General features: G+C 38.6%; 3 protein-coding genes and 1 long non-coding RNA gene across 5 annotated transcripts in view; 2 read left to right on the forward strand and 2 right to left on the reverse strand.

Moving 5' to 3' along the window:
* Positions 1 to 2,334, reverse strand: LOC138928369 (stalled ribosome sensor GCN1-like). Its single transcript, XM_070285420.1, has one exon. The coding sequence runs from the start codon at positions 2,197 to 2,199 to the stop codon at positions 16 to 18; it is 2,184 nt and encodes a 727-aa protein (XP_070141521.1). The 5' UTR covers positions 2,200 to 2,334; the 3' UTR covers positions 1 to 15.
* Positions 2,335 to 3,776: 1,442 nt separating this feature from the next.
* Positions 3,777 to 20,726, reverse strand: part of l(3)80Fj (lethal (3) 80Fj) — a 54,533-nt gene continuing 37,583 nt past the window's right edge. Inside the window, exon 4 of one of the 2 annotated variants that reach the window (XM_041776426.2) lies at positions 3,777 to 10,662. In XM_041776426.2, the coding sequence (XP_041632360.2) occupies positions 3,844 to 10,662 (6,819 nt within the window). In that variant the 3' untranslated portion in view covers positions 3,777 to 3,843. The remainder of the gene's footprint in view (positions 10,663 to 20,726) is intronic. The other variant, XM_070285418.1, reaches the window with a different exon arrangement.
* LOC138928370 (uncharacterized) lies at positions 10,599 to 16,340 on the forward strand. Its single transcript, XR_011444898.1, has 3 exons — positions 10,599 to 10,731; positions 16,078 to 16,146; positions 16,211 to 16,340. It is a non-coding gene; the product is annotated as an uncharacterized lncRNA (long non-coding RNA).
* LOC138928281 (uncharacterized) lies at positions 16,409 to 18,567 on the forward strand. Its single transcript, XM_070284958.1, has 3 exons — positions 16,409 to 16,736; positions 18,063 to 18,163; positions 18,432 to 18,567. The coding sequence occupies exons 1-3, from the start codon at positions 16,409 to 16,411 to the stop codon at positions 18,492 to 18,494; spliced, it is 492 nt and encodes a 163-aa protein (XP_070141059.1). The 3' UTR covers positions 18,495 to 18,567.

The raw sequence follows: 20,726 nt of genomic DNA on the forward strand, positions 1-20,726 counted from the left end.
AGTGAATAAAGTATTTTACAAGAGATTATTTAAATATTGACAAAGAGAATAATTGGGCGTTTGCCGGTTTGTTTTTGTTGTTTTTTTTTTTCGCTGCTCGCTGCGGTGGCTCTCCATGAGCGTTGGCGGCGGTTGTTTTGCCGTCGGCTGTTGTTGTTGTCGCTGCCGGCTCCTGATCGCCGTTGTTGTTGGCTTGGTGAGCTGTTGATGACGTGGCCGTTGTTGATGACGTAGCTGCGGTTGTTTTTTGTTGGCTACGGGCGCGAAGTATTGTTTTCGCTGGTCGCGCTGGCCGTTGCCATTGCCGCTGCTGTTGGCCGCTGTTCTGGCCGGTTTTGTTGTGGCCGGCGTTGATGACGTCGACGGCCGGTGTTGTGGCCGTTTTGTCGATGACGTCGACGTTGGTGACGTGGCGGCCGTCGTTGTTGTTGACGGCGAGAGCGCGCTGTTGTTGTGGCCGCTGCTCGGGCCGGTGTTGAGGCCGCTGGCCGCTGTTTTCTGACGTCGCTGTTGATGACGTGGCCGTTGTTCTGGCTGATGTTGTTGCCGTCGGCTGCTGGCGCGGGTGGCCGGTGTTAAGGCTGATGTTGGTGCCGCCGCCAGTATTGGTGGGGAGTCAGACGACTCCTCACAAAGTGATGGAAGTACTAATTTAACTCCATGTGCGGACAATTTACCCATGACAACTTTGGCTGTATCAACCGCTGCTTGTCTAACGTATTGTGATGAATCACCAAAGCATTGAAGCAAGTGTGGTAGTACATGAACTATGTACGGTTCAAACAAACGACCAAGTGTAGTACATAACACTTCAAAGGCAAATAAAGCTCCCTCCCTTGATTTATAGTTCTTCTTTTCTTGTATGTAAGACGTCAGCTTGGACATTATATCCAGTTGTTTTAAAGACAAAATTCCAAGGCCTTTGACAATTCCAGCAATGCCATAAGCAGCTCCGCGCCTTTCACCATATTTATCGGATTTTGCCAAAGAATGTAAAAGTTTTTTTATCATGGCAGGGGCTTCATCTTTTACAGAAGGCATAAGATGCGGTAAACAATTGGATACCGCTTCTTGAACTTGTTGTGATGGCGTAGATAGTGCAGTTAAAAGTCTTTTTACTATAGGATCAATTCTATTATCGTTTTTTTCTAAATGCCGCGCTAACGAGCCCATAAGTATGACAACTGCTTGCCGAATGTTGTCATAACTTTGAGATTTTGGCGCTTTATCGAGAAAATCTTCAAAAACTGGCAATAAATATACTATTATCCTGTTACCGTGTATATCAACGATTTTTAATGCTGCTGCTAGCATTTCTTTGTGAACGACATCCTCTCGGTCTCCAAGTCCTTGGGACACCATAAAATTCATTATATCATTAATGTCTTCAATGGATAATATAGGCGCAAGTGTAGAGAAAGCAATAGCAACACCTCTTCGGGGTTTCCATTGATCAGTAGAGGGTTTAATTTCACGGTCAAATTTATCTAATACAGGTGGTATAAGAGTTAACATTTCATTATAAATAGTAAAAAGTATCTTTATTGCGCATTTAATTGCATTTTCATCCCCAGCTATAAGAGGCATTAGGGATTCTGAAGCTGATTTTTGAATACACAACTCTGGGTGTAAAATATCATAAATAACTTCATTAAATTTCGGTGAAGTCAGATTGACCTTATCCCAGATATCGATGGCAAGATCCCTATTTTCTTCAGCTGAATCAAATTTTGCTATCCACAATCTTTTTATAATTTGTTGTTGATGGCTATCATCAACTTGTAAATGTTTTTTTATTGGTTCCACCATTATTTCTATTGCTTGTAATACTATGTTTCTGACAGGGTCTGCATTATATTGCAAGTCATCTAAAAATATACTTATAATTTGGTTATAAGTCCCAGCACAAAAACCATCTTCATGTGAATATCTCGCAATGTCTTTAATAGCAGAGGAGGTCTGTTCTCTTAGTTTTGTATTGTTTTTAAAAAGATATAGCAAAATTTCGAACATGCCCAATCTTGGCATAAATTTCGGGTTACAATTAGTTACAGCATTTTCCGAGGTATGTGAAGCTATTATATGAATGCATTTCAAAATTAGTTCAGTATTTGAATCAATATTTAAAAACAATAATGCCCGCTTTATAAACTCAAACGCATACGAAAATGAAGGCGAGTCAAAAATACTGGATATCATATGATTGTCAAGATCGGAAATAATATCTGGGATAGAATTATGTAAGTTTAGATCATCATATTCCTCTCCTAATATACATGACGGATTTTGAAGTTTTATTGTAGCTACACCAATGCTACGGCCAAGCTTTGGGTTCAGTCTGAAGCACAAGGTATGCAAGAACAAATATAGATCTGTAAGAAGCTTTGCACTTAAAGGGCTTTTAGATGCATTTAAGACATCATTTAATAAAGTATAAAAATGTAGTGCAAGCTGTTCTCCATTTCCATAACACGATGATTTAAGCAAGTGAATTTTAGAAATCAGTTTATCATGTAACTGTTTCAAACGTAATCTTATGCGTAGCTTCCTTTCTTGTATTGTAGTCTATTCCATAACCACATTAATACTAAACAAGAACATCTTTGAATTTTTTGTTTCAGTCGATTTTTACGTCCTGCAGGACTGTCGCCAGAGGGGTACCTTTTTTTTGCAGAAGCTTATGTCGTCCTGTGTCCTGCTTCAGGACATGCTCTAAAAATTTTGAAAATTTGTGCTAAATCATCTCTGAACTATGAGAAATAAACATGCAATATTTGAACTTTCTATGTCTTTTTCTATGTCAAAAAAATTCCTAAAGATTGCCTATTTTTTGGCCCAACTAACCAGAACGGACCCTTAAACGCGTTTTTCTCAAAACCATTTTTTTTGAGTCGGCCGGAAACCTAACTCGAACAAATCTTAGCCGATCGATTTGAAATTTTGACAGTATATATTTAAAATACCTATGTCTATCGACACACGTAGGATTTTTTTTTTTTTTTTTTGCTTACTTTTTTTTAATCAACAATTTTGAGACGTTTTTTTCGCGAAAATTAAAAATTATTTTTAATCTCTCACCATTTTGCAAAATATCAATATATCGAAAAAATCCTACGTGTGTCGATAGCGGTTGAGATACAGAAACTAACAAAATTGGATTAATTGTTCTAGATCAAAAATTAAGGACGTTAGGTTTTCGGTCATGGACCCCCTTTAACAAAAAAGGGTCTACAAAGAAATGCTGCACAGCCGCCATTTTGTTTTCGAATTATTAAAAAAAAAATTATTTTGTACTTTACATCTAATATTAAAAAACCTACTTTAAAAATTTTCGATTGTTTTCATTTGACAAAACTACGACCCATGTAAAGTCCCGATAATACCCGGTTATCGCCTAAAAAACGGATAATAGCAGTGTGAGAATGTTCAGTTCCGAAATTATCGTCTTCGCTTGCTGTTTCTGTGTTCACCTTTCCAGATACTCCAAAAATACGATATAACAGATCTCCACAACCTCAAACCGATTGGTCCAGTAAATTTTAAGTTATCGTGTACACCGGCTTTCAAAATGGCACTTTAAACTTACTTTAAACATACTGATACATTGAATACTAAACGACCTTTGTTCAACAAGGCAAAACTTCGTCAATTTTGCTATGATCGTTGTAAAACTTTCGCACAATATTTTTAAAAGCCTTTAAAATAAGAAACAAATTAGGAAAAAAAATTATAACTTACCTTACTTTACCTTAATATAATAGAATATTTACTTTAAATATATTTCAATAGTTTTAACATTTATTTTTATCAAATTTTCTGTATTACAATTTAAAAGTTTAATCATTATGTTTGTAATGTATCATCTAATTCTTCTTCTTTAACTGTAGCCTGGGACGCTGTACGTTTTAAAACTTTTATCACAACGTCATTTAATGAGTCCTTAGCACCCGATTCTAAGATATCTGATATTTTCGTTAGGGTCGAGTCATCAGTTCGTAATCTTAAAATAGATATTAATGCAAGCTCAGAATTCGATTTTACATATCCATTCTTTTCCTTAGTGCCATTTACTAACATTGGTACCAGACACTTTAAAACATCCAGATTATATTCATAGCCTATTAAACTTTTAGATAGATAAGTGCAACTTTTCGGAACCAATTGTTTGACATCATTGCTGCTATGATTCATAGCTCTTGCTAACGCAACTATCACATTATTTGGAGGGCTATAATCATTTACTAGAAAATACTCCAAAAAGTAGGTGGCAGCTCTGATAGCATTGCAAGCAATCGGCACTTTGTCTGATAAAATATTGGCCAGAATATATGATGTTACTTTTTCTTTTAGGTTTATCGTAAGCACTTCATCGGGACATTCTTTTAAAGCAACAAACAAAACTACAGTATATCCATGTTTTACTAATATATCATCTGAATTATCAGGTAATATTAAAGTACTGAATAAATTATCCACTTGCACTGGCGTTATGTACTTTAACATTACACCCAAACATCCACCAACAGCTTTCCGAGTGACGTCTTCCTGATGACCGATCATACTTAATAAGGTAGAATAAATCTGTTTTTTTATTGGCTCAGTCATTTTATCTCCAAAAGGACTCAGAATACTACGAAGGGCATGTAGCATTGTTTCCCTAATTGAGGAATCATCCGAATTTTTTATGCCGTTATGAATTTCATTAAATAATGGATCTGGTCTTGAGTGAATCGCAACTAGCTCAGAGATAGCTCTTCCAGCTTTCATTCTTACGGTTCTGTTTTGATCATGCAGCGCTTTTAGAAATGTAGTCTGAAGCTGTGGTAAAAACTGCTTTAATATGACACCAACTTTATGAAGCAATATGGCCAATGTTTCTAATACAGCTGCTTTAACCGCTGCATTAAAACGGTCCCCTAATATTCTTATTAGCGGACCCGTTATATGGACTACAGAGGGTTGAAGGGATTGTGCATTAGTTAAAAAAATAACTTCACCAAGACCTTGTGCTGCGTTTTCTTTTTCCTCAGGCAAACCATTTAAAATAGCTTCTCGGAAAACAGGCAAAAGAGGAGTAATGCCCTTAGGCAAACAAAAACCTGGTAGCTCTGGGCCTTTTAGTTCACTAGCTGCAAACCTTACTGCCTGACGAACATCAGATACGTGAGAAATTTGTTGGGCAGAATTTAGACCTTTAATTACAGCATTAAGAGCTTCCCATGACTTTTGTAATATATCTTTATCATAGTCAACCATTAATCTAACTAAGCATCGCAATAGCTGCGGAATGTATTGTGAGTAATTTCCCTGCGAATGAATACAAAATGCAGAGAGCAAACTGGCTGATGATTTTCGTGTGCAAAGATCATTCGAATTGGCTGAAATAAGTAATATATCCATAATTGTTCTGATTCCTGTTTCATCCGTCACTGACAATATGACAGTTTGGCAATAATCAATCTCTTGCTGCTCATGTGGAGATCCATACGATTCTGATAATGCTTCTAATAAAGCAGCTAATATTTTAGGCAAATACTTGGTTAATGCGTCACCAGCAACAGATACGAGAATAGATAATGCTTTTGTATTAACAGGTTTGGAAGTTAATTGTGGTACAAGATATGGTAATACTACCCTTGATTTAATGGACATTACTTGTCTAAGACCATCTAATGTATTCTCAGCCACTAAAGGGTCCGGGTCTGAGAGCCCTTTTAACATATATGGCAGAATGTCATCTAATGCCCGTGAGCCAACTGTACTATGCAAGGATTCAAATGTTTTTGCGGCGGCTTCTCGAACTTCTGGCAACGGGTCGCACAAGGCTTTGCGTACTGTAGGAACCAAACTATTCACAAATGTAAACACCATTTCTTTTGATGTAGATCCCATTATTTCTGATAAGCCAATACATACTCCTTGCCGTTGATCTGGATAATCAGAATCTAATCCATTTTCAAGAATAGGAATAATTTCGGGTAAAACTCTTTCACCCAGTTTTCTAACTAAATCGCCTAACGTTCGTGCAGCCACTTGTCTTTTGTCATAACTTGTGCTTGCTAAACATCCCAAAAGTAAACCAAATAACGTGGGAAGAATTTCGCGCAAAGTTCTCGGAGTATTTGTGACAACTACTTTCCATACGTGTAACGCAGCTTGGCGGACCATTAACGAAACGTCACTACGACCCATGTAAAGTCCCGATAATACCCGGTTCCTACGTTCATCGCCTAAAAAGCGGATAATAGCAGTGTGTGAATGTTCAGTTCCGAAATTATCGTCTTCGCTTGCTGTTTCCGTGGTCATCTTTCCAGATACTCCAGAAATACGATATAACAGATCTCCTAGTAGTTGCACTGAACTATATCTAATGCGCCAATTATCATCAAATAATCCTTTTTCAAGTTCAGGAAGTAAAAGAGCCACTGCTGTCTCAGCATATAAATTAACGATTCGCTGACCTGCCTTTAGGGCTGTTTCCCGCACATATTCGCTTTCGTCTGCTAATGCTTTTAAGATCGGATTAATAATTTGTCCGATATACGGTGTAAATTCTTCAGGAAAAGCTCCTGGCATGTATATAAACATCATTATATATCCATCTTTTACGTGTGGAGCAATATCAATTCTTTCAGCAGTCGAAATTATTTCCGGCATAAGTTTATGCATTTTTTCGACTCCAAGTCCTCCAACTACCTCGGATAGTCCTTGGGCTGCTCCACTGCGATCCACACTGCTTGACTCTGAAGTTAATGTTTCCATTAACCATGGTAATAAATTTTCAAATGAACCTTCGCCCATACCCTTAACCATTGCTCCAAGAGCTCGAGCAGATACAGCTCTCACTTCAGGCACAGGATCTAATAAAGATGATTTAAGACCTGGAATTATACTAGGTAGGTAAGGTGCTAAATCTTTTTGGTCTGTTAGTGAATACATATTTCCTATTATTTGTGCAGCCATTTTTCTAGTTTCTGTAGAGCGGTCCATAAAAGCACGTTGCACCACTGGCATAATTAGGGCCAAGGAAGGAGCGTCAATAAAGTGAATGAATTTTGTTTTCAGTAAACTATGCAAGCAAGTTGATGTATTATTAGAGGGATCTTCTAAAGCATCTAAGAGGACCGGAACAATGGCTTGAATTTCGGGATTTTTAATTACAGACCCTATTACTTTCAGGGCTTCCGCGCCGGATTCTTGTACTTTCGTGTGGGAGTCTCCCAAAACTTCTATTAATTTCGGAACAATACTAGGTAGACAAGAAGATAGTTGTTTTGGTGCACAAAATGCCATAGCTCCTAACAATTCAACTGATGCCGTTTTAGTTCTCCAGGAATCTTCATCAAGGGCTTCTAAAAGTGATGGAAGTACTAATTTAACTCCATGTGCGGACAATTTACCCATGACAACTTTGGCTGTATCATCCGCTGCTTGTCTAACGTATTGTGATGAATCACCAAAGCATTGAAGCAAGTGTGGTAGTACATGAACTATGTACGGTTCAAACAAACGACCAAGTGTAGTACATAACACTTCAAAGGCAAATAAAGCTCCCTCCCTTGATTTATAGTTCTTCTTTTCTTGTATGTAAGACGTCAGCTTGGACATTATATCCAGTTGTTTTAAAGACAAAATTCCAAGGCCTTTGACAATTCCAGCAATGCCATAAGCAGCTCCGCGCCTTTCACCATATTTATCGGATTTTGCCAAAGAATGTAAAAGTTTTTTTATCATGGCAGGGGCTTCATCTTTTACAGAAGGCATAAGATGCGGTAAACAATTGGATACCGCTTCTTGAACTTGTTGTGATGGCGTAGATAGTGCAGTTAAAAGTCTTTTTACTATAGGATCAATTCTATTATCGTTTTTTTCTAAATGCCGCGCTAACGAGCCCATAAGTATGACAACTGCTTGCCGAATGTTGTCATAACTTTGAGATTTTGGCGCTTTATCGAGAAAATCTTCAAAAACTGGCAATAAATATACTATTATCCTGTTACCGTGTATATCAACGATTTTTAATGCTGCTGCTAGCATTTCTTTGTGAACGACATCCTCTCGGTCTCCAAGTCCTTGGGACACCATAAAATTCATTATATCATTAATGTCTTCAATGGATAATATAGGCGCAAGTGTAGAGAAAGCAATAGCAACACCTCTTCGGGGTTTCCATTGATCAGTAGAGGGTTTAATTTCACGGTCAAATTTATCTAATACAGGTGGTATAAGAGTTAACATTTCATTATAAATAGTAAAAAGTATCTTTATTGCGCATTTAATTGCATTTTCATCCCCAGCTATAAGAGGCATTAGGGATTCTGAAGCTGATTTTTGAATACACAACTCTGGGTGTAAAATATCATAAATAACTTCATTAAATTTCGGTGAAGTCAGATTGACCTTATCCCAGATATCGATGGCAAGATCCCTATTTTCTTCAGCTGAATCAAATTTTGCTATCCACAATCTTTTTATAATTTGTTGTTGATGGCTATCATCAACTTGTAAATGTTTTTTTATTGGTTCCACCATTATTTCTATTGCTTGTAATGCTATGTTTCTGACAGGGTCTGCATTATATTGCAAGTCATCTAAAAATATACTTATAATTTGGTTATAAGTCCCAGCACAAAAACCATCTTCATGTGAATATCTCGCAATGTCTTTAATAGCAGAGGAGGTCTGTTCTCTTAGTTTTGTATTGTTTTTAAAAAGATATAGCAAAATTTCGAACATGCCCAATCTTGGCATAAATTTCGGGTTACAATTAGTTACAGCATTTTCCGAGGTATGTGAAGCTATTATATGAATGCATTTCAAAATTAGTTCAGTATTTGAATCAATATTTAAAAACAATAATGCCCGCTTTATAAACTCAAACGCATACGAAAATGAAGGCGAGTCAAAAATACTGGATATCATATGATTGTCAAGATCGGAAATAATATCTGGGATAGAATTATGTAAGTTTAGATCATCATATTCCTCTCCTAATATACATGACGGATTTTGAAGTTTTATTGTAGCTACACCAATGCTACGGCCAAGCTTTGGGTGCAGTCTGAAGCACAAGGTATGCAAGAACAAATATAGATCTGTAAGAAGCTTTGCACTTAAAGGGCTTTTAGAAGCATTTAAGACATCATTTAATAAAGTATAAAAATGTAGTGCAAGCTGTTCTCCATTTCCATAACACGATGATTTAAGCAAGTGAATTTTAGAAATCAGTTTATCATGTAACTGTTTCAAACGTAATCTTATGCGTAGCTCCTTTTCAGTTTGATTTTTAATTTGTTCCTCTTGTTTTTGAGTAAGCTTTATAGTTTTTGATTTTCCTTCCTTTTGTCTTTTCTCATCAATTTCACGTCGAAGTTGAATCTCCTCCAATTGTTCTTTGTAGCTATATACCTTGTTTTCCCTTTTAATACGGACAGTATCATACTGTGCGTCTATGTGAGGAATTACGCTCTTATCATATAACTCGCCTTCCGGAGTCAAATATGTCAAGTATTCATCATTAGAAGCATCATAGTTTTTGGAATCACCAAGATAGTTTTTTAAATGCATAACAACTAAAGGAATTATTACACTGGGAGAAATACGAACAAGCGCTGATATGGTATTTTCGTATTGGGCCAAAGGTTGGAAATTATCGATATATTTATCAAAGATATATTTTTTTTTTGTAAAGATGAAGTCTTCCGGAGATATTTGAAAGTATCGTTCGATTGTGTTTTCCCATAAATGTGGATTATTTAGTACGATTGCAGGATGGTTTGAAATAAGCAATAGATCTTCAGCAACTTCAAGAATTTCATTATGCTTTATTCCCGTTAAGCTTGTTAAAACTTGTAAGGCATCCACATATGCTTGCGTCGGTGTGCCAAATTGATCGGTCGAAATGTCACCATCAGTTTGAATGCTGATCAAATTAATTCTTTTATCAAATTCAGATAAAGCTAACCTTACGAATTCTACGCCTGTTGAAACATTGATTATCTGTTTAATCTCTAAAATTGTAAGCCTTCTAACTTTTAATGAATTGCTGCACAAGTTATAGACTAGAGCACGAATTAAAGGACACAAGTCTCCTTTAATTTTTTCAGGATAGGAACTAAGCAATATTTTACTCATCAATGATAAGTTACATAGTGTATCAATTGAAGCTGTTGCAATAAATTTTTCGTTAAAGAAATATTTTTTGTTCATATCAAAAACTGTAGACCAAAAAAAATTTTCACTTTCGTTTGGCTTTTCCAAAATAAGCAGTATACAAGCTATGCAGGCTGCTTCCGACATGTTACATAACTGTGACGAATTTTGTAAAGCCTTAGTATATAAAGATATCAGATCTGGTACTATTGAGCCATGGTTGATCATATTTGCATTTTTTACCGATAATAGAAACCATTCAAGATAACTTTGCCTTATTATTTGATTGGAGTTTTTTTGTCCGATACCGCTTTTAAAAATGTTCATAATGACAATAGGTAGTTCATTTCTGAACTTTTGGGTCCACAAAGCAAACATTTCCAAAATGCAGCAAATAACTTTATCCTGTGCTTCAACTTCCAGTGCTTTCCGAAACATGGTGACAGCTTGATTTAAAATGTGGGGCAAATTATTCTGGTCAATGTTGTTAAAGCTCATATAGCCAGCTCCCTGAAAATAAAAAAGTACAGATATGTATATTAAATTAAAAATTGATGAATGAGATAAGTGAAATTAAATGTACGTATGCAAGTTTTTCCTATGGTAGATGTCCCAATGTCCCATATATTTTTATATTAATATGATAGGAAAAGTTAATAAATAAAAAGTGTAAAGTAGTTATTAACAAGAAAGGAAGTTAACTTCGGCACGCCCAAGTTTGTATACCCTTGCAGATTGGTTTTTATGTTTATATTATAGATTTATATGCTGAAAACACTCACAGAACAGAGTTTCATTACATTTTACCTATACTTATTATGTTTACAGTTTGACAGTTACAGTTTTACATTCCCAGCTTTATATATTTTATACATTTACTAGTGATGCTAAAAACATCGATGCATCGAGCATCGATGTTTTTTTTAGCGATGTTTTTGTTGATGTCGATGTTAACCGATGCATCGATGTTTGACGAAACATCGGTCTCTGATTCCACAATATTTATTATTTATTTATTTTTAATTTTTTGTGCCTCTGGATAACTACTTACAAATTGAAAGACTTCTATAAAAGATTTGTTATATTTTTTTTTTGCCCTCTTTATAATTTCAAACAAAATTAAAGAGTGCTATGGAAGCATCAATATTGATATAATTTTTAATTATGTCATTTCATATCTAAAAAATAAGAAAAATATATATAATTACTACGGTAGCTTATTTTCAGTTTTTAATCACACATAAGATAATAAAAATAAGCCCTTTGTGATTTATTACAAAATTCATCGATGCATCGAACATCGATGTTATTTTTAGCGTTATTTTCCGATGTTTTTCGATGTTTTTTTGATACCGATGTTAAGTTATATATCGATGGTCTATTTTGAAAACATCGATGGGCATCGACATCGATGTTTTCTGTCGAACTAGCATCACTAACATTTACCGATCTCTTCTATGGCAGCTATAAGATATAGTTGTCCGATTTTTATGAAATGTATTCTATTATTCTATTATTTATTCTAGAATAATAAAAAAAGCTTATATTTCGGAGTAAATAAAAATTCGTATTATAATTTCAGTCAGAAGTTTGCAACGCAGTGAAGGAGACCTTTCCGACCCTATAAAGTATATATATTCTTGATCAGCATCAACAGCCGAGTCGATCTGGCCATGTCCGTCTGTCCGTCCGTCTGTCCGTCCGTCTGTCCGTTTCTACGCAAACTAGTCCCTCAGTTTTAAAGCTATCTGAATAAAACTTTGCATTTAGTCTTCTATATACTCACACTGCTATATATGTCGGAACGGGCCGGATCGGATGACTATATCATATAGCTCCCATACCAATGATCGATAAATTTTTAGAAAAAAAAATTATAACTTTGCTGTTTTTCAACATTTTTGCACAATTTTGTAGATATGGCCATTTTATTTTATATTATTTCAAAATTTCGATAAAAATTTAATAAAAACCGGACGACTATATCTTATAGCTGCCATAGGAACGATCGGAAAATTAATAGGAAAAGAATTATACCTTCGTTGTTTTGCAACGTATTTTTATCTACTCTGAGATATAAGTTTAATTTATTATTCCACAATTTTGGTATAAATTTCATAAAAATCGGAAAACTATATCATATAGCTCCCATAGAAGCGATCGGTAGATGTAGAGAAAATATAAAGCTGGGAATGCAAAACTGTAACTGTCAAAGTGTAAACATAATAAGTATACACATATGGACAAAATAATAGGTGTGAGTTTTTTTTCTTTTTTGACGTTTAATTTCTAATTTATTTCTTTATAAATCTTAACAAATCAAGTTTTTTTCATAACTCATAATATTTGTCTACATTTAAAAACTAAAAACAGCTTTACAAACTCTCTAATAAAAAAGAAAAACCATTTTATAGTTAAATTCACAAATTTTGGCTGGACAAAATAATAGGTGTAGGACGATTAATTTTCAAATTATATCGATTTTTCAATCAATTTGGTCCTGTTTCAGTTTTAAATCACTAATTGGCAGTCAATAATTGGTATATCCGCCATTATTTTTTAGAACTTTCTCCATTCGTCTTGGCATGGACAATATTAACTTGCGACAAGTTTCAACTAGGATGTTTTACCAAGTTTTTTGGACAATATCCTTAAGTTGAGCGATATTTTGGCAAAAAGTCCTTCCAACTTCTCTTTTAAGTTCACCCCAGAGATTCTCAATGGGATTGAGATCCGGGGATTGACTTGACCACTCAAGAACATCCACATTTTGCTCCCGGAACCAATCCTTTACATCTCGCGATGAGTGTTTCGGGTCATTATCCTGTTGGAACTTCCATAAAAGTGGCATATTATCCTCGGCATATGGTGGCATTACTGTCTCCAATAAGTTTTTATAAACGAATCTATCCATGATTCCGTCGATTCGATGAATCGGACCAACACCATCCCAAGAAAAGCAGCCCCATACCATTAAGCTACCACCTCCATGTTTCACGGTTTTACATGTGTACCTGGCGTCAAATGTTTTGCCTTTAGGACGACGAACATTCCTTTTAGCGTCATTACCAAATAAATTAATGTTGGTTTCGTCACTCCAAAGGATATTACGCCATTTTTTCTCACCCTGCGGGCCGCATCAGGTCTTATGATCTAATGCAAACTTTTGCCTCATCTGTAAATTTAACGTCCGGAGCAAAGGAACCCTTCGGGCAATCCTCCTGGTAGGTTTGATGTAATGCTACCATATGCCGAGGATAATATGCCATTTTTATGGAAGTTCCAACAGGATAATGACCCGAAACACTCATCGCGAGATGTAAAGGATTGGTTCCGGGAGCAAAATGTGGATGTTCTTGAGTGGTCAAGTCAATCCCCGGATCTCAATCCCATTGAGAATCTCTGGGGTGAACTTAAAAGAGAAGTTGGAAGGACTTTTTGCCAAAATATCGCTCAACTTAAGGATATTGTCCAAAAAACTTGGTAAAACATCCTAGTTGAAACTTGTCGCAAGTTAATATTGTCCATGCCAAGACGAATGGAGAAAGTTCTAAAAAATAATGGCGGATATACCAATTATTGACTGCCAATTAGTGATTTAAAACTGAAACAGGACCAAATTGATTGAAAAATCGATATAATTTGAAAATTAATCGTCCTACACCTATTATTTTGTCCAGCCAAAATTTGTGAATTTAACTATAAAATGGTTTTTCTTTTTTATTAGAGAGTTTGTAAAGCTGTTTTTAGTTTTTAAATGTAGACAAATATTATGAGTTATGAAAAAAACTTGATTTGTTAAGATTTATAAAGAAATAAATTAGAAATTAAACGTCAAAAAAGAAAAAAAACTCACACCTATTATTTTGTCCATATGTGTAGGTAAAATGTAATGAAATAATATCTGCAAGGGTATACAAACATCGGCGTGCCAAAGTTAGCTTCCTTTCTTGTTATTTTTTTAAATACAAACCCTGCTGCGCGTTTTGCACGGTAAAAGTTGACCGAGTCTATAAATAGCTAGATAGGACTGTTTGAGAACCGGTTTATACTTTACATACAGATCAGAATTTTTATTTTTTAGGTGGGTCAACTCTTTGGTAAACCAAGGAAAACGGAAACGGAAAACATTTAGTAAAAAAGAATTCATAGCACTGTAAAAAATATCTACTTTATCAGGCGAAATCAGTGCATATGTATAGATCGGACCAATTATAATCAATTATAAAATTATTCGGCCGTACGAAGTCCGTCTTGCGAAAGCAGAGGACTTCTTGGGTTGGACAATCAGATTTATTCCGTGAAACAGTCTGACGATGGTCACATTGAAAGTATGATGAAAGGGATAATAGGGTTGCATCAGGGGCGCCACCAATAAAATCATGATGTGTTGTGGTAAGAAGTGTATTAGTGGAGTTATCTAAGGATCAAATAGCCCTGGGATGTTAATATCACCAAGAACTACTAAATGGTCGTTATCAGACAATCTTTTGGAAACCGACTGGATAGCGGAAAGATGGTTCCACTAAATAGGAAGATTCGACAATGAAGGAATGTGGAAACATGTAATAAAAATAGAACTACCATTAACTAATAGTTTCACGCAACGGAATTTAACATCGTTGCACTCCTTGAAAGTTATTAATTCGGACGTGAGCTCCAAGGACACCACCCCCACGTCTGATAGGCCGATTCAGCCGGTATATTCCGGACACATCTGGAAAAACTTCGGAGCTCAGAGTTTCCGGCTTTAACCAGGTTTCTGTGAACACAATAACTTGGGAAGCAAATGAGACACATCAGAATACAATTTAGGAAGCTTACTCCGTAAGCCTCTTGCATTCTGATAGGAGACCAAGGGAGTTGGTTAGTTTTTTGGGACGGAATTGGAAGACTTAGAAGGCGCAAAGATTAAATCGGGCCTAGGACGAGTAATTACTCCTACTGGCCGCTTTTCCTTTTTCTTTCCCTCGAACTCTTTGACAACACCATGCTGTGGCCAGATTTGGACAGAGCATAGTTTGTCAAAGAATTCGTCAGGAACATTTATTTTAAAAGAAGAAATGTTTCTAGGATAAGAACATTTAAATTTTTCTACCTTATTTTTTTCGGATCCTGTTTTGCTTTGGATAAAAGCTATTACATCTTCCGATGTTAGGTCAGGGGTAAGCCGCGAAACAAATAACTGTTTCGTTGGTGGTATTGCCATCCGCCTAACCAATTTCGGCCGGTAGTCCGGGCCGGACACCCTGAAAGGGAACTGGACTGGGGCTCTGAGAGGATAACTGTTGGGACCCCCCAGGGGACAAAACGGAAATGGGTAACACTGGGGGCACGGTCTCACCCGCGACACATTCGGATACCAAATCTTTTCTAGCACTCGATCTGAGGATTCTTGGTATTTGTCTTGAGGTCGAGGGCTGTGCCGAGGGAGGCTGCTCTTGAGAGCCTGCCACTGGTATTTGGGATTCGCTTAGATGCTGCACACAAAAAAATCGGACCACTATATCTTATAGCTGCCATAGGAACGATCGGGAAATGAATCGAAAAAAAATTATAACTTCGTTGTTTTTCAGCGTATTTTAATCTACTTTGAGACATGAGCTTTTAGTTTTATTTTAGAATTTTGGTATACATTTTATGAAAATCGGACAACTATATCATACAGCTGCCATAGAAGCAATCCGTAGATGTAGAGAAAATGTAAAGCTGGGAATGTATAATAATGAATGAATGTATGTATAACTGTCAAACTGTAAACATAATAAGTATAGGTAAAATGTTATGAAACTCTGTTTAGTGTCTGTTTTCGGCATTATAATTTATAATATAAATATGAAAACCAATCTGCAATGGTATACAAACTTCGGCGAACCGAAGTTAGCTTCCTTTCTTGTTTTTCAATGTATTTTTATCTACTTTTAGATATGAGCTCCTTTTATTATTTCAACATTTTGGTATACATTTTGTGAGGAGTCAACCGACTTTCCACAAGTAAATATTAAAACAAGTATAGAATAAGCTGTATATATTTAAATTTAAGCTATACCTTCGATAGTTCCATTACCCACTCGTTCTCACACCAGCAGAGCAACGAAATATTCACCACGAGAAGTGGTCACGTGACCGAGCGCCACGTAAGAGCAAGCGAGAGAGCACAGGATCGTGCATACAAGCAACTCCCGCAAATTGGCACGCGCCCAAAAGGAAGAGCGAGAGGAGCGGGCAAAGGCGTTTTGCCACTCCACGTGCTGGAATGAGGAACCAGAGGAACTTCGGATTTTGGCCAAGAGATGCCAATCAAAGTGCCAGGAAAATGAGTCCAACGAAAACCCAGACGAAACCCGAGGATTATTTTGTCTCAAAGTGCCAAGTGAGATTCGCCGCAGCCCACCAGTGGCCAGCGAGAAGCCAAGCGTCGGCGCGAGGTCAACAGCAGCGGAGATCACGCGAACATATTCCCAGCCGCCGGCTGACGTTGGACGAAGGTCAACCAGGAGATCAGGAGCAGAGTGTGCCGGCCCAGGACCAGCGGCGGAGCACCTACGGATTCACGCGTGTGTATGTGCGTGAGAGTGAGACGGGTAAGTGTACAGAGTGAAACCGCATTTTGGCCAGCGAGAATATCACGTGCACAGATTTCTCGAAGGCCTCGATTCGGTGTCACCAAAGAGAAGGCTAAACTTGTCCCCTTAACCTGACCTAACCTGTTAACCCCTGAACACTGAGAGAAACTCCTGAAATATAAAAGAAACCAAAATAATGCAAATGAATTAAATAAAATATTTTCTTAACATATGAACATAAATTCCGTCGCCATGATTCTTTTAATTTCACCCATAAAATTCGGGAAGATTTTCTGCCGGGACACTGAGAGAAATGGATGACCAGAAATTCTAGAACACGTTGCTAGTTAGATAATAAATATTTTCTCAAATATTAAAACGCAATACTTGGCCAAGTTTTCTCCCCGGATATAATTCTATAAATATTTTTATGAAAAAATACGTATTAGGAAAGTCGAACCGGTCTTCACTGAGAGAAATAAAAATGAACTCGGCCCCAAATAAAATGCTAAAATAAATACTTCTCGACTATTTCCACGCACACTGCAAAGAATAAAAAAGCTGGCCACGCATAAATATATGTATTGCGAAATCCGATTCTTGTTCAGGGCAAGGCTTAGCCGGCCAAAAACTGCAAAACGGCAGCGAGTGCTGAAGAAGGCACATCCGATGCCTAGATTTTAGCCTGAAGATTTTGCCTTAGAAAAGGTGTTCCCATAATCGATCCCCTCTCTCGGTCTCCTTGTGGCGAGTTCCATGAGCCAGACCCAATACCCGTTACCGCTGACCCTTTTCGCTCTTCTGCCAATACCAAATCAATTACTTTTCTCACTCAGTATCCCGGTGGCTGACACTCTACATCTCACGTCAGCACCGTTTCGTCAAAGACCTTTTTGTCCCAGACCTTTATAAATTTTTCTGTAAAGAGACCATAGCGTGACTGAGTTTTAACCCAGCCGTCGAAACTACCTTACAATTTTATGAAAATCGGACAACAATATTATATAGCTCCAATAGAAGCGATCGGTAAATGTAGAGAAAATGTAAAGCTGGGAATCGAATACTGTAACTGTAAAACTGTAAACATAATAAGTATAGGTAAAATGTTATGAAACTCTATTTTGTGTTTTCAGCATTTTATTTATGCTATGTATAAATATACAATAATATATTTTCTTTTATTATTATTTTTTTAATTATTTAACCCAAATGGCTCGATTTTTAATGACCCAATTTCAATCTGCAAGGGTATACAAACTTCGGCGTGCCGAAGTTAGCTTCCTTTCTTGTTTATATTTAACGAAGTGATACATTTAAAAAAATCTATAAATATATTTTTTTTAGATCTCTTTCTGAGCGATATAATGTATATTTTTCGGCGCGGAGTTATGTCGCTTGAAAACGACAGGCGGAGATATGAAGCGCGGACTTATGTCGCTATGCCGGTAAGTTCACCATAGGAAATATATTTCTTGCAGTTTTTAGCAAAGCAGACTATATTGTGACACATTGTAACGACTAACCACTATACTTCAGTTGATAAGAGAGGGGGCAAGGGATTAAGAGGGATTGGCCAATGCGTGGCCCCGTGAGGTCCACCAGGACTAACCTAACCTGACCTGATATACTTGGAACTAGACTAATATACTATAGTGGATTATAAACTAAACGGGTCTTCTTATTACGACTCCCGTTTTTTGTACCTTATTTCAGGCGGATGTCACTGTATTTCTCGTTGCACTAAAACTGCTGTATCAGCATGTGTGTATTTTCTGATTTAGCCAATCTACCATCAATGTACTGAGGTAAATATATATATAAAAAAATAATAAAATAAGAATAAATTTTATGAAACAAAATTTAAGTATTTCCTTCCTAACAAATCTTTAAATGTTGCTACCATTTCACTCTTCTTCTTCGGCCAACGAGTGATCTCGCTAGTGCACATGCCGTCCCTCCCTACCCCTCTACGTAGCGTCTGTCCCATAATGAGTGGCTACGTGATCTGCGTCTGTGAAATAGAGGTCGGCAGAAGATCAAGCCTGGCAGCAGGCCCAGCAGTCTGATGGCCCAATCCCCACCACTCGGGCCATTTCCAGCGCTGAAGAGGATAAGACGATCCCACGGACTCAGCCAAGAGGGGCAGAGACCTGAAGGCCTAGTCGGTAGTAGAGACGTCTCCAGGCAGAGGCGAGCTCCTCCAATCTAGGCCACAGCCCCACAGTACCGAGGAGCGGTGCCAATAAGGCTGGGCCAGCTTCCCCACCGATGCTTAGGGTACAGGATCGTCGGCAAGGGAATGCAGAAAGTTCTGAAGCCGAGCCCGTGACAGTCGCGGAATTGTGGAGCACAGTGGTCAAGAAAAGAAGGCAGACCCGCAGAGCACGCAGAGAATGGAGACAGTGAGCCCTCCAGGCAGAGGAGCCGGTTCCGGAGAGGCCAACTATCGACCCGGCAGCAATGGCAGATTGGTCAGGAACGGAGGTGCTGGCCCCCCAAGGACGGCATGCAATGGTTTCAGTACTCCAGAGCAGCGCAAGACTTGCTGCTGAAGACGTGCGTATCCTCAGCGAACCATATAAGGCAGGGGGGATCTGAGTGGGCCAAGGACCTTACCGGCAAGGTGGTCCTTAGGCTCTGCGGAGACAAGAAGCGGCCAATGTCCAGCGTTCTTGCTGCCGATGGATTCGTGAGGGCGGATTGTATCTATAGCCGCTACCTGACTCCAAGCCTTCCGCTGGGAGCTTTCTGCCGGATCGTGGTCGCCCTGAGCTGCGATGTATGCGGGAGCTCCAACGTGATAATTTGAGGCGATTTCAACGCTGGAGGTGCTGGAGGCGTTAGACAGACGTCGTGCTGCTGAACGACGAAGCGCGGCACACCTTTCCTAGAGCACGAGCAGCCTTTATTATAGACCTGCCTTTGCCAGCACTGCAATCTCTCATAATGCTGGAAGCGACCATAAAGCGATTCTGTGCTTCGTGGGATCACCCACCAAAGCGGACTGACCGGACACGCTACCCAAGCATTCGCCGGCGCGCTGGATGGTATGGCAGCGGGTGGAGCTACCGAGACGGCGAATAGAGTCGCAGCCCTGGTGGAGCATACCTGCGACCAGAATATGCGGTAAAGAGAGGCATTTCGGAATAACCAGAAGCATATGTTCCGGTGGAGCGACTTGACACCCAGACCAGCTGCCTTCGCGCTTGGAGGCAAATGACCGGGCACGCGGCTCCACTTGGGTCGCCGAAAAACGGTAATCAGAGATGCGAAGGGGGACTGCTTCCTGCGTCTCTGCGATGAGGCGGAAAACAACCCCTGGGGTGGTGCCTACAGATTGGTACTGATGCTGGCCAGGATACTGATGCTGGCCATCGCGCTTCATCCGAAGGAGTTCGCCAGCATGTAATCGAAGTGCCTCGCGGAGGGTACCTTTTACGAGAGGTGGAAGAGGTAAAAGCTTTTGTTACTGGCCAAGGCGGGAAAACCGCAGGGGAGGCTATCCTCCTTTCTGCCTACTGGCAAGGTTCTCGAGAAGGTAATAGCAGCAAGGCTAAATGCCGCCATCGAGGGTGCCGGTGGCCTCTCTCAGAGCCACTTCGGCTTTAGGAAAGGGAAGTCGACGTGATCGCAGGAACAAGGTGGAAAGGGGGTTTCAAAGGGGGTCGGCGAAAACGAAGTCGTACATGAGTGGGATAGAGTCCACCTATCGACTATGTGCCATCCGTGTTGCGAGCGCCTTCCGAACGATTTCGGACAAGGCAGTGGTGGTGCTAGCCACCCCGTTCCTTTGAGGGAGCATTGCACAGCGCGGTCTGAAAAGCGCGGCCAGGAGAAAGGGCTACGAAACATGGCAGGCCAAAGGACGATGGACGCAGAGGCTGATCTCCAATATTGAAACCTGGGTCGATCGAAAGCACGGTCAGGTAGACTTCTACCTAACACAGGTGCTAAGCGGACATCACTGCTTCCGTAGCTACCTTAAGAGGTTCGGCCACGACACAGATG

Source organism: Drosophila kikkawai, chromosome 3L, assembly GCF_030179895.1.
Source record: "Drosophila kikkawai strain 14028-0561.14 chromosome 3L, DkikHiC1v2, whole genome shotgun sequence".
NCBI classification, from domain to species: domain Eukaryota; kingdom Metazoa; phylum Arthropoda; class Insecta; order Diptera; family Drosophilidae; genus Drosophila; species Drosophila kikkawai.

Coding starts and splice junctions, on each gene's coding strand:
- LOC138928369 (XM_070285420.1), bottom strand. CDS start 2,199: ATGATATCCAGTATTTTTGACTCGCCTTCATTTTCGTATGCGTTTGAG.
- LOC138928281 (XM_070284958.1), top strand. CDS start 16,409: ATGAGGAACCAGAGGAACTTCGGATTTTGGCCAAGAGATGCCAATCAA. Junction 16,737..18,062: donor TGTGCGTGAGAGTGAGACGG/GTAAGTGTACAG, acceptor TATTTTTTTTAG/ATCTCTTTCTGAGCGATATA. Junction 18,164..18,431: donor GGACTTATGTCGCTATGCCG/GTAAGTTCACCA, acceptor ACCTTATTTCAG/GCGGATGTCACTGTATTTCT.